This window comes from Notothenia rossii (genome assembly GCF_949606895.1).
Source record: "Notothenia rossii genome assembly, chromosome: 2".
Taxonomy (NCBI): domain Eukaryota; kingdom Metazoa; phylum Chordata; class Actinopteri; order Perciformes; family Nototheniidae; genus Notothenia; species Notothenia rossii.
Window position 1 is genome coordinate 70,255,295 of NC_136904.1, and position 12,804 is coordinate 70,268,098.

General features: G+C 37.2%; 2 protein-coding genes across 5 annotated transcripts in view; one reads left to right on the forward strand and one right to left on the reverse strand.

Moving 5' to 3' along the window:
• The window catches only part of LOC307028684 (alpha-1,6-mannosylglycoprotein 6-beta-N-acetylglucosaminyltransferase A-like), a 62,869-nt gene extending 61,440 nt beyond the window's left edge, over window positions 1–1,429 (reverse strand). The window contains exon 1 of one of the 4 annotated variants that reach the window (XM_079663923.1): window positions 1,291–1,429. The gene's annotated coding sequence lies outside the window, so the exon portion shown is untranslated. The remainder of the gene's footprint in view (window positions 1–1,290) is intronic. The other 3 variants (XM_079663921.1, XM_079663924.1, XM_079663922.1) reach the window with 3 other exon arrangements.
• LOC307029668 (polycystin-1-like protein 2) overlaps window positions 63–12,804 on the forward strand; it is a 34,684-nt gene continuing 21,942 nt past the window's right edge. Inside the window, exons 1-14 of the mRNA XM_079665747.1 lie at window positions 63–873; window positions 962–1,152; window positions 1,238–1,468; window positions 1,554–1,655; window positions 2,805–2,983; window positions 3,295–3,441; window positions 4,917–5,116; window positions 5,341–5,564; window positions 5,758–5,929; window positions 9,253–9,499; window positions 10,652–10,892; window positions 11,089–11,185; window positions 11,423–11,557; window positions 12,564–12,749. Of these exons, the coding sequence (XP_079521873.1) occupies window positions 759–873; window positions 962–1,152; window positions 1,238–1,468; window positions 1,554–1,655; window positions 2,805–2,983; window positions 3,295–3,441; window positions 4,917–5,116; window positions 5,341–5,564; window positions 5,758–5,929; window positions 9,253–9,499; window positions 10,652–10,892; window positions 11,089–11,185; window positions 11,423–11,557; window positions 12,564–12,749 (2,467 nt within the window). The 5' untranslated portion in view covers window positions 63–758. The remainder of the gene's footprint in view (window positions 874–961; window positions 1,153–1,237; window positions 1,469–1,553; window positions 1,656–2,804; window positions 2,984–3,294; window positions 3,442–4,916; window positions 5,117–5,340; window positions 5,565–5,757; window positions 5,930–9,252; window positions 9,500–10,651; window positions 10,893–11,088; window positions 11,186–11,422; window positions 11,558–12,563; window positions 12,750–12,804) is intronic.

The window sequence follows — 12,804 nt, forward strand, 5'->3', positions numbered from 1 at the left end:
TTATATCTTGTATTTATTTAATCTCCCCTTAGTTTTTTACAAAACACAGGCGGCTGCATAAAAAGAAGAGATTATTATTCATCCTACTTTGCATCCAGTGCTACCCTGATCTGATGCATGTTCAAACCATAAAACAGTATGGGGTGTGTTCTTTCAATAACAACTTTCTTCCAATAACAAGAAAAACAACCCAGATTTGTACCATTATAAAGCCACTTTAGTGAGATCAAGAAACATTGCAGAGTAAAGTGTTTACAATAGAAGACGGACAGAAGGTCTACAGTTTGTTCATGTTATGTTGTTTATTTCTTTCATTACCACACATTAAAATGCTTTGGATCTATTTTCTGGCAATGTCCCCGGTCCACAGATTATGTTGCCAAGGCTTGTTGGAGTGCAGGTGAACACCTCATTTTTAGACCTGGGGAACTTCAGCACAACAATCATAGAAGTTGCATCAGCTGACTCTACGCTGGTTTTAAAGGTTCCGTAAGATGTTTTTATTTTGTTTCTGAGACGAGTGATGACAAAGAATTTCCACTTTACTTTGACAGCTTACATTTTTTTATTCAAGTGGCTGTATTACTACCCCTTTGTGCAACCAATACAATTTCACTAACTATCTGCTTTAACAAATGTTATTTTTCCTAGTCGTGGTGTTTTTTCTTCAATGTTGATATCATAAGGGTAAAACAATAATACACTGTGTTTTAAATATGATTGTCATGTTCTGGATACTCTAACTATGTCTATTAAAGATGGTGCCCTCCAATGATCCTTTACCGTTCAAAATCCTCCTTGGTTATTTGGACTTCCCAACTGAAACAAATAATGTTGCGATGACGGAGATGCCTCACGATGGTGCAACACAAGGTAATACATCCCTGCTTATTGATGGGTGACTTGTATGCATTTGATTATGTATCCATTTATTGATTACTTTTGAATTTGTCTTATACAGAGGAGAGATACACTTGGCTACTAGACCCCAAAGATTTAAAAGGAAACACTGGAGTGCACTATCTTGTAGTTAGGCCCATTGTAGGACCGGGTATAAAATCCATCAATGCTACTTTGTCAATTACGCCCATCAGTGCTGCATGTAGATTTTGGGACAAATCAAAATTGGATTGGAGCACTAATGGATGCAAGGTAAGTCCAGTGTTTCAGTCTTCCTGTAATGTGTAAAATGTTTCCAAAACTTTGAAGACAGTCAAAGTTGTTGGTGTCTTTCAAGGTTGGTGTTCACAGCACACATTTGGTCACAGAGTGCCTCTGCAACCACCTCACCTTCTTTGGGAGCTCTTTCTTTGTCACTCCCAACCTCGTTGACCCGTCACGCACTGCTGAGCTGTTTGCAACTTTTGCAGAGAATCCTTTGGTTGTCTGCTTTGTTGCGTCACTCTTTGGGGCCTATATCTTGGTGGTTCTGTGGGCCAGACGGAAAGACATAAAAGACACAGTCAAGGTACCAGATTAAAATTCAAGAATAAATTAAAACTGCCCAAAATGTAATCCCAGCCCAAAGAAACATGTTGTTGGCTGGTTGGCAGGTGAAAGTGACGGTGCTTGACGACAACGACCCCATGGATGAGTACCGCTACCTGTTGAGTGTCAGCACTGGGCATCGGAGAGGAGCTGCCACTTCATCTAAGGTAAATATGCCATCAGTTCATAGGAAATAATGTAACGCTTAGTAGAAAAGGCTCTATTAAGCAAATATTATGCATAGAATAAAGATTTCTGATGCGATACACCCCATTTTTAGGAATACATTACCATAAATGTTACATTCTCTCAGAATATTATTGCAGAATCTGTAGGAAACGGGACAATACATTTCAGTTTGATTGTCAGAGTATTATGAGCACGTCTGATCGGGCTTTGGTTAAATACAGGTAAACAATCCGTGTGGAGAGTGAGAAAGGACGCATCTCTTTGATAGTGACTGATGTCTTGGTTCTTCATTTTTGTAACCTTCATTCAGGAAAATAATTGATCTTATTGAGTAAAGTATTACCATGTTGACAACGAAACAATGTAGAAAAGAAAATCAGCACAACAAGAGACCTAAAAGGAGAGTGAATATTGAACTTTTGTAAGATAGTGAAAACAATTCTTCAAATGAATGCTAATGCTGCTAACACGTTAGCAACTTTCTTTGTCAAACCTTCTTAGTTAGTATGTCAGTGTTGTGTTTTCATCGTAAATAAAAAAAAGCAAATTACAGTTTGGATTTAAACTAAATTATACTAATATTTATACTATATTATTTAAAAAGTATTTATTTCTTATTCAAATGTTTTACTTTTTTAAGTACTTTATCTGCAGATCTTTAACATGTTTTCTTCTGTCTCTCTTTGATAACTTTTTTTTTTTAATTCAACCCATATTCAAGGCTGGCTATGCTGAGTGTTTTGGAATTTTCTAAAATAGTATTTTTAAATATCATCGATTATATTTTGTCCTGTACAATGTGCTGTTGCATCCTTCTGACATTTAACAATTGCACATCTTCAATTTATTTAAAGCCTAAAGTCTATCCAGTCATATTGAAAGTAGTTTCACTAAATAACTAACTGATTGTGTTAAGAGTAGGAGAATAAAATATAAATCATTATTTATCATAAATTTCCCAATTTGGGATCAATAAAGTAAATCTTATCTTATCGTATTGGTCATCAGGGCAAGGGTTGCAGCCCTAATCCCCAACCCTCCATTAACCTGTTTGCATTGAAGTCAAGTGGTTGAATATCACCTTTTGTTTTTCGCAGTTTTAAATATAGCGTACTGAACTGTTTTAGGTGACAATCACACTGATGGGTTCAGAGGGAAGCAGTGAACCGCATCATCTAACGGACTCGAAGAAATGTGTGTTTGAGAGAGGTGCAGTGGATTTGTTCCTGCTAACTACGCCCTTTCCTCTGAGAGACCTGCAGAGCATCAGACTATGGCACAACAACTCAGGGAGCCATCCTTCCTGGTACGCCAATTTACAATTGTCAGGACCACTCAAAAGACATCCTAAATATATGTAATTTCCGCATCATTACAAGCTGTAATATAGGCTATTGAATTCCTCTGAATGTTACGACCTAGAACACAGTGCACATCGGACATGATGTAAGTACGATAAATATGATAAATGATACTGACCTTGCAAAGGAGTACTTGCTCTCTCCTACTCTTTTGTTGTTGAGAATTACTGTCAGGTTTGTTAAGTGTCTCTTGATGTACATTGCTCAAGGAGGATTTTGTTTGTTTAAAATGTTAACATTCCATCTTATTTTTCAGGTATGTCGGCAATGTCATGGTGCAGGATTTACAGAAAGAGCAGAAATATCATTTTCTTTGCAACTCATGGCTGGCCATAGACATTGGTGGTTGTTCCCTGGATCAAGTCTTTCCTGTTTCAACAGAGGTGGATCTAAAGAGGTTCAGGTGAGGTTAAATCAACAGGGTACTGAGCAGCAAACACACTGTTGATGTTTTGAAACAGAGAACTTTGATTGTATTTGGAGGATAAGAGGAATGATACATTGCAAATGAAATGAAATAATTTTATCTCAGATAATGTCAAATTCGCAGGATGCTCTCTTTTTTGAAATATTACAAAACCTACACGCCAGCAGACAGAATGCACAAATAAAATAAAATAATTCTAACCCAGCCTTAATTGTTAATTAACATGAACATTTGTCAAATTCAACCTTAAAGGCTAAATAAATGAAACCCTTTCAGATTCAAAAGGCAATTAAAATGAGTTGGAGGAAAATGCAAATAAACAGAAGGCAAGTGCTAGTTATGCCTGATCAAATCACTTCACACACCAAGTCTAACATTTCAGAATTGTGTGTGTTTTATATGTTATGCCTTGTTGGAGGCTGAATTGAGGCAAGTTGATCGGAATTGTAAGTTAAACTGAATTGTACTAAAGATGTCTATGGCAAGGTGAGGTATGAAATGGCAGAAGAAAGATTTCAAGTACAAAACGTTACTGCCTTTATAGAGACAGGAGAGGCTGAAGATAAGGCAGGCTTATATTTGATTAACTATTATACTTGTTTTAAAGACAACAGAAGAAAATGTTTACCGTTCTAACTGAATTTGACACATAAAACAACAAATGCTGCAGAAAATCGAAATTCAATGACCCTGGGTAAGAATGCTTGATTATTAATTAATCATGTAAATTATAGTGTGGACTGTACAAATCAAATGCACACAAACATTTACGAGAAAAAGGTGGACAAACATTCACAATCAAAATCCTAGTCAACACAGGAAGTTTCTGTGGATTTACAAAATATTTTAGCTCCGAGCTCAATATATTTATATTGACACTTTTCTGCATAGCCTTTCCTTCCTTAGCTGTACTAATAAAGGCAGAAATATCCACACAAATTCATATTACAATGAATAAAAAATGTGCATATGATTCATTCAATAAACTCATACACTGCACAAAGAAAAAACAACACATTTCAAGATATAACCAGGAACTCAACTGAGAATGGGGAACATATATTTTTCTTATAGTCTTAAATAACATTTTTGGACTCAATTGTGTTTAATAAGAGTAGACCTCTTGTTATATTAACCCTAATATTACCTTTGTATTATTAGAAGATGATGATTATCATAATACCCATATTGAGAAAAGCACATTCAGATTTAAATTCATGTACAGCAGAATGAGAAGGTTACTGGCGGAAAACTCTTAGCTGATGGCGTAGTTTTTTTTGGTGTATTACCATGAAGAATATGCCTTTAGGTGCCTCATAATACTTTAGGTATTAATATGCAATAGATGAGCATTTGATGGTTAATAAGTGTATATATTTCTAAATTTTAACCAAAATGTGAAGGAAGGTTTTAGATTGTTTTTTTCATAGCGTTATCCCTTTATTTTTTAGTAACTTGTTCTTTATGAAGACTTCAAAGGATTTCAGTGACGGACACCTCTGGTACTCAGTGGTCAATCGACCACCGAGCAGCAACTTCACCTGTGTGCAGAGAGTTTCCTGCTGTTTCACCCTGCTGCTCTGCACCATGCTTACCAGCGTCATGTTTTATGGCGTCCCAACAGATCCTTCTGAGCAGACCATGGACATGGGTACAACACATTTTTAATAAAGTCAAGTTTACTGTCAGAGCTTTGAAGACTTTTTCCTGACCTGGTTTTTTAATGTACTCCTGTGTACATAAGTAGCCAAATAAACTGCATTTTTAAAACAAAATATATATTTATATATTTGTGGATGAAAACAAATGTTTGAAAAGTTATGCGAATTTCAAGTACATGTCTTCAGCTCTGACTCTCGCTCTCATTCTCCTCAGGTCTCTTTGAGTTTACATGGCAACAGTTCATAATCGGAGTACAAAGCTCCCTCATTATGTTCCCTGTTAACATCCTTATTGTAAGCATTTTCCGAAACACACGTCCCAGAGAAACGTCTTGTTGCAAGTGCAAAACAGAAGAACCAGATGCCGAGCAGACGTCTGTCTCTCCAAGTAACACCAACAACATGAGTGTCAATGTCACTTTGGACACTGTCATTATGGTAGGTGCTTCATGTGTTTCATGTGATAAGTATAGCTATTCACAATATTGACCCTTAAACATGAACATTTATGACAAAAGCGTGATTGAGTCAATAATTTGTCTCAAATTCATGTGAATTACGTCCATATATTGCATTGTATGTCATTTAATACATATAAAACACCTTTGTATCTCAATATTTTCTTCCTTAGGGTATAAAAAGGATTGCCCAATCTCTATCAAAGACCATGAAAAGCAACATCCCATGCACTGAGTCCGGGTTTGGTCCTGCACAACAAGTTGATATCAATGCTGTCCTTTCTACAGTGGAGCACTTCATCACAATGAATAACAAAGCCAGTGGCACTGCCCAGCCTGAGCTAGGTAAGTACAGTACCTGATGTGGATGGCTGATTCTGCAACATTGTATGTAATACTATCTTGATTTTGGACAGATATAGTACAGTGTTTTACAGAGAGCTTATGGGGTTATTTTTTATACACATAACTACATGCAAATGCATTTCATGATTCATAAGTCACTGTGCAGACTTTTGAGCTGTCATTTGTAACATTTGAGGGAAGACGAAAAGTGATAAGTATGACATCAGTATGACAATTAAGTGGTCCAAAAACTTTAGTAACCCAAACCTAAGTACATATCTTTTTGTTTTCAAATGAAGCACAGGCTATGCCATTGTGTTTTTCAAAGCAAACACAAAGTGGTCTAAAATCAATTCCAGGGCTGGAGATTGTTCCCTAATCAACAAATACAGCTTGGTAAAGTTAAATTGTTTTCAGACAGAGCCCAACATTCAATTTTCCCATCATGAAATGTTGATCTAACGCCACAATTAAACGCAAAAATGCTGCAAAGCAAATGGAAAAGGGTTTAATTAACATGACATTTGGGCACGTATCATAGGGTAAGGATTAGGGTTGAAGTTAGGGTTACACGTTACACTAACCCTCGATGAATCAGCTTGGACATTGATCAGAAAAAGTGGAGAAAGAGAAAAAAAGAAAAACACACAAGCTCACTCCAAATGAAGGATCGGTGTATCCGTTGATGGTGAGCTTACAGCTAATATCCAGTTGCTACATTTGTTAATACAAATAAAAAGGAACTGCACAAATGGATGAACATTTGTCGGAATGACTCCAGGAAAAACAATTCACTTTCTGTCCAAACACAACTTAAAAGTCACCTATCATGCAAAATGCACTTTTTTATGTCTTTTATTCATAAATATGTGTCCCCGGTGTGGAGGAGATTCTCAAAATACAACCCTCTCTCTTCTCCTCCTTACCCACATCTCTAAAAACGGGGGTACAACTGAGCTGATCCAGATTTGCTGCGGTCAGTGGCGGCCGGCCCATAGGGGCGCTAGGGGCGCCGCCCCACCTCTTCCCACATACAAAAACATATTCAAAAAAATATTAAATTAAAAAATATATATTTAAAAATATATATATTTCAAAAATATATATATTTTATATTTTTTATTTTTAATGAACAAGGTAAATATCATACAATTGGTATCAGTAAAATGTATAATCTACAATAAAATCTTGTTTAAAATTGTGTTACGATGTCTAAAGTTACTGATAAGTCACATGTTTCCTGCCTGGCCTTGCCCTTGGCATTAGTTTATCATTACGGGGCGCTGCCCCCGAGCCAAACAGCAGCAACCAGCACGTTGCAAAAGTCTCAATAGTAAACTGTGCCGCCGAAACATAATTTCAGCCAATCAGCGCCGTCAAATATTTTGGTCACGAGAGCGCTCACGTTGGCGCCCACGTTGCTTACGTGCGTTGACGTGAGTTGTTTTTTAGACTCGTGAGGAACTGTGGTAGTATCTATAGTAACGCAGTGTAGGCGGAGCCTTGACGTCATCTTCAATGAGCTCCCCAGAAAAACAACACAGCTGTTAGCTCTTAGCACTCAGAGCTCACAGCTCTTCATATCTGTTCAGAAACTAGACAAAAGTTAAACAAGTACAAACCACATAGGCCTACTGTCTGTGTCATGGCGAATACAGTCACTGGTTTATTTATGTCTGTATAGGCCATTGTTGTGAGTGTGGACGGTCGGAGCATTTACAACGTTAGCTTAGCCAAATCTCCATTAGAAAACACGCATTTTAAAAGGTTTTTTGCCTGCCGTCTGTCTGCAGACTTGTCAAAGCCTTAATTCATGGTTATCAGTATGTTGTTACTTCGGCATCATTTTGAAACGTGTATTACAATTAAATCACGGTCAAATATGTTCATCTTGTTGTAGTTGTAGCCCCCTTGACAGCGATTCTCTCTCTAGTTTTAGACTGCGGTCAAGCTAGCCTCCACTCGGAAAAACCTAGTCAAGCCAGCCCTCACGTGATATTGCGGTGCGCGAATATCCTATGCATTACGGTAGAGTAAAAAAAAAAATCCTCCCTCTGTGTTTAGATGAGAATAAAACAAAAACTGTCCAGTATCAAAGACTCATCTCACTCCAGGGTGATAGCAGGACACCCCATGGAGTCACTCAGAAAAAATCAGGACATTCTGATGTACAGTTTCAAAATAAAAGACCTTTGGGGACAGGGATGATAGCTCATATATGAGACTTCAAAGGTCTTTTATTTTGAAACTCTACATCAGAATGTCCTGATTTCTTCTGAGTGACTAGATGGGTTGTCCTGCTATCACCCTGGAGTGAGATGGATCTATGATACTGGACAGTCTTTGTTTTATTCTCATCCAAATATAGGGATGATAGCTCATATATGAGACTTCAAAGGTATTTTATTTTGAAACTGTACATCAGAATGTCCTGATTCTTTCTGAGTGACTACATTGGGTGTCCTGCTATCACCCTGAAGTGAAATGAGTCTTTGATACTGGACAGTTTTTTTTTTATTCTCATCTAAACACAGAGGGATGATTTTTTTTGACTCTACCGTAATGCATAGGATATTCGCGCACCGCAATATCACGTATAACCACAATTTGATGGGGCCATTACATCACCAGAAGTCCCAATTTAAGGGATCATTTCTCCCCCAAAAAAATGTTTTACTCACTATATCAACAGCCCCACCAAAAATATTTTCCACCAGCCGCCACTGGCTGCGGTCATGATGACATTACTAAAATGTGGGCTGGCTTTACTTTGAACTCCTGGTGTTTTTAAAGTAATATGGTCTGAGTTTACATTAGCAAGCATCGCTAATACTCAGTCAGAGCTAACGCTGTACTGGAGAGAATGTGTGTAAAAATGCCGGATATAAAAAGGTACTCACCTTGTGGTAAATCCGCGAGAGAGAAAGCGCTTGAGCTCCATACTGTTTCAGAAATAATCCTTGATATGGTTCGGAACATAATATGGCGTTTTGAGTTTCGGCTGGTAGAGTAGACACTCTTCTCTTCCCGCTCACTGCTTGCATGAGGAAAGGGGCGTGGCCAGCAACAGCTTGGGTTACATTTAAAGCTACAGACCCAGAATCAGCACTTTAGTAACGGGGCTGAAATAGAGGGGTATGAGGCATGGCTTTTTGGTATTTTGAGCAAAACACTTCAGAGAAATGTTTTGTATAGATATTACCCTATAATATATTGTTCAAATATAGCATAATAGGTGAGCTATAATGTATGTCTTTGCATTTCTAATATCAGACACCAATTGCAAACTAGTTTACTAAATCAGAAATTATGTACATTTTCAGATTACAGTCCTACTATGCATCCTGGGTCAACACTGGAGGGGATTCAGAAGAAGAGCAACAAAAACCAGTATATATACAGGCAGCTGTGTCACATCAACAAACAGCTGAGTCAGCTGGGACCCTCCGACTTCCCCGACCCACACAGCTACAGCCGGGCTCTGCAGCAGGTCCATGGCATGAAAGTGTTCCTTGAAGATCAGCTTTCTACATCCGGCTTTAACAACCCTGAAGAACCCAACCAGAGGAAGTAAGGAAGTCACTTTTTATAAAGACAACCCTCGTGGTTTGTCAAGTGTTATTCACTATCATCTTTAAATATATGCCAAAGCCTTGAATGTTAGCGTTTTCTGTTTCCTTTTTCATCGTGTATGAACACTCTGTTTTCCCGAACTTTTGTGATTGTTGCCCCGCCCTAATTCGATCCACCTGTGTCTAATCACCTTGCTGCCTTTGTGTCCTTGCCTGCCCTATCCAGCTATGTCTTGTTCATGTGATTAGTTATGTGTGTATATATTCCTTTCTTTGCCAGTTTTTTCAGATTTCCGTCAATGATTCTCAACAATGTTTCCCATATATTTTTCCTGCTTTGTGTGTGCTCCATGTTTCCTTTTTATTACGTTATCCTTCCCCCTTACTTAAACGTTTACATTAGTTGTAACTTGTACCTGCCTCACTTTCTGTTCAGAATTTTGGTCCGACTTACTTCCATATCCATTACATTGACAGCCACTTAAAAATATTGTGAAGAATTATTATTTGCCTGAAAGTTTATTTCTTGTTTATATTTGTTGTGTGTGTTTATTGTTCATTATTATATTATATTTCAGGTCACTGCAAAGTGGTTTGTCAAAATAATTGAATCGAATCGCATATTGGACTGTAAAGTTTGGAAAACGACAGTCAGTAATTTTAAAATAGTTAAAATATCAAATTAACTTTACTTTCTTTATATGAAGCCAGAGTTATGAGATGGTTAGCTTAGCGTAAATACTAAAAGTAGGGGAAAGTAAATAGCCGCTGTGGACCAAAAATGTGAAACCCACCGTAACACCAAACATGTTAACATTGTATTGTTAACAAGGTGGTGGCGGATATTGATACTTTTGAACTGATCCCGGCTAACAGTCACCTCCCCCCCCTCCCATAATATTTCCTTGTCTTGATGCTAAACCAAGCTAATCTTAGCACCTGTAGCTTCATCTTGACCATACAAACATGACAATGGTACTGCTTTTTTCTTATCCTATATCTATGGCAGCAATAATGTTTCTCCAAACCTATTCATGAATGAATACACAATCTGTGTCTAATTGGCTTACATTCACCTTACCTGTACATACACTTCAGAGGAGAGGTTATTGTTAAGTTAATTATATTCGTTCACTGCTTTCACCTTCAGGTCGAGCCCTGAAGACAGCACTGATGGTGATGGTAATCGGAAGAAAAGAGGGTGCTGTATCGGAGGGCTTCCATGGTGGTTCATTTGTGTTGGCTGGGCGCTTATGATCGCAAGCAGTTTTGTTTCAGGATATTTCACAATGCTTTATGGTTTGAAATTTGGGAAGGAACGCTCTGCAAGCTGGTTGGTGTCCATGATTGTCTCCTTTTTTCAGAGTATCCTCGTCATTCAGCCACTGAAGGTGAGAAGAAGCAGCCATTCCCTCTTTATAACTACACCAGTATTTACATTGGAATCTTTGTGTTTTAGAAAGGTTCATTTCATAGTTTATTTCAAAGTTTTAACGTTCCTATGAAGATAATTATTTATAAGCACATGCTCACATGCTATTTAATTTGAAAAGGAACATCATAATTCACTAATATCTTTTACCACAGGTGATATTTCTGGCAATCTTCTTTGCACTCGTAATAAAGAAAGTGGATGAGGAAGATTTTCAAAATGTGGCGTTTGAAAGAAATGACAAAAATATAGGTAAATGATTGAAAAAAGCACGCTTTTTGTGATTGTTTGCCCAACCAGTGTCCTATCACTCTACTGCCTATGGGTGTTTGCCTGCCATTTCTGACTGTGTCTTGTTCATGTGATTTTTGTGTATATATTCCTTTATTTCCCTGTGTTTTCAGTAACAAATCCAACACTATACTGTTATTGAATATTATGTCCTTAAATGTTAAGGTGTTAAAATATACAATAACTCTTCATCCCCAGGTGATTGTAAGGAACCACTAACAGTCAGACGAGATAACAGTCTCTATGCGCCGCCTGCTGCTGATGACATTGAGAAGATGAAAAGGCACAAGATTATGGAACAAAAAGCCTTTGCCCTCCTTAAGGAGATTTTGAGTAAGTAAAAACACAGTTCTTTGGCTTTATTAAGTTATAAGTACTTTTTATTATACATTTTTAATAGTACAATGCAATTATATCATTTGTCATTCACAGGCTTCAGTGTTAGTAAAAGCAAACCTGAATCCACACAAATTTTTAGCTATCCCATTATAACTCTTTCTATTAATTTGCAAACACAAAAAGATGAAAAAAAACAGCATGGAATGAATGTGAAAGGTTGAATTAAACTCACTGGCCACCTTCTCATTAATTAATTTTCAAAGGACTTTAGGCCTTTCAGGGCAGAAGTTTTGACATGTTATGTCAAAACAGTATGAAATGTTTGACAGTATGAAAAAAAGAGTTGTAATAATACAATTAGTTATAGCTGAAATCCATTTAGCAGCCTGAGTTTCAGGATCCTGGTTGCATGCTGGCTCCCTGTCACACTTTCTGAAATAAATGTATCTAATAATAAAAAAAAAACATTGCACTGAAGTTATTACATACCTGAATAAATGATTGAATTAGGATAAAAAACAATACATTGTGGTCCTCTCCGTAATGACTTACTGAGTTTCTTAATTAGTACAAAGCCTTCATTAGTGTTACAAGTAAAATATGTCTCCTGTAAAACAAAAGCTAGACGCAACTGTAAGTAAATGTAAATGTCAACCAACCGAAATTAATATTTAATATACAAAGGGGCGAAAGATGATCAGCAAAATGCTTCATATATATACATTTATTGTTTTTTAACTAACCATATTGAGCTAACAACTCTATGTTGTTATTTTAATTATATACTGATGGCCCATGATCATATTATTACATGGCTTATCATCATAAAAACATTTTCAGTATGTGCCATTTTATGGACATGATCATCACAGCTGGGAATTTAAACATGTATTCTCAAAAATCGCAGCAATTGCTTTTAATTATTTCTAACTGACCTCCGATGCTTCATTCTGTTAATGATGTAGAGTGTGTTTAACGTTGATGTGCCCATTTGTTGCAGCCTACATGGGGTTTATGTGGATGTTGCTGCTGGTGGCGTACGGCGAGAAAGATCCCAACGCTTTTTTCCTGAAACGACACATCCGGGATAGCTTCAGTCAAGGGACCAAAGACAGCATGAGTCCTGGAGATGTGTTCACATGGGCCAACACATTGCTACTAAAAAACCTTTTTGGAGTTTATCCAGGTAAAGGTGTTTCCCTGATGCAGAGGGCAGAGATTATTTTACAACTAACACCGCT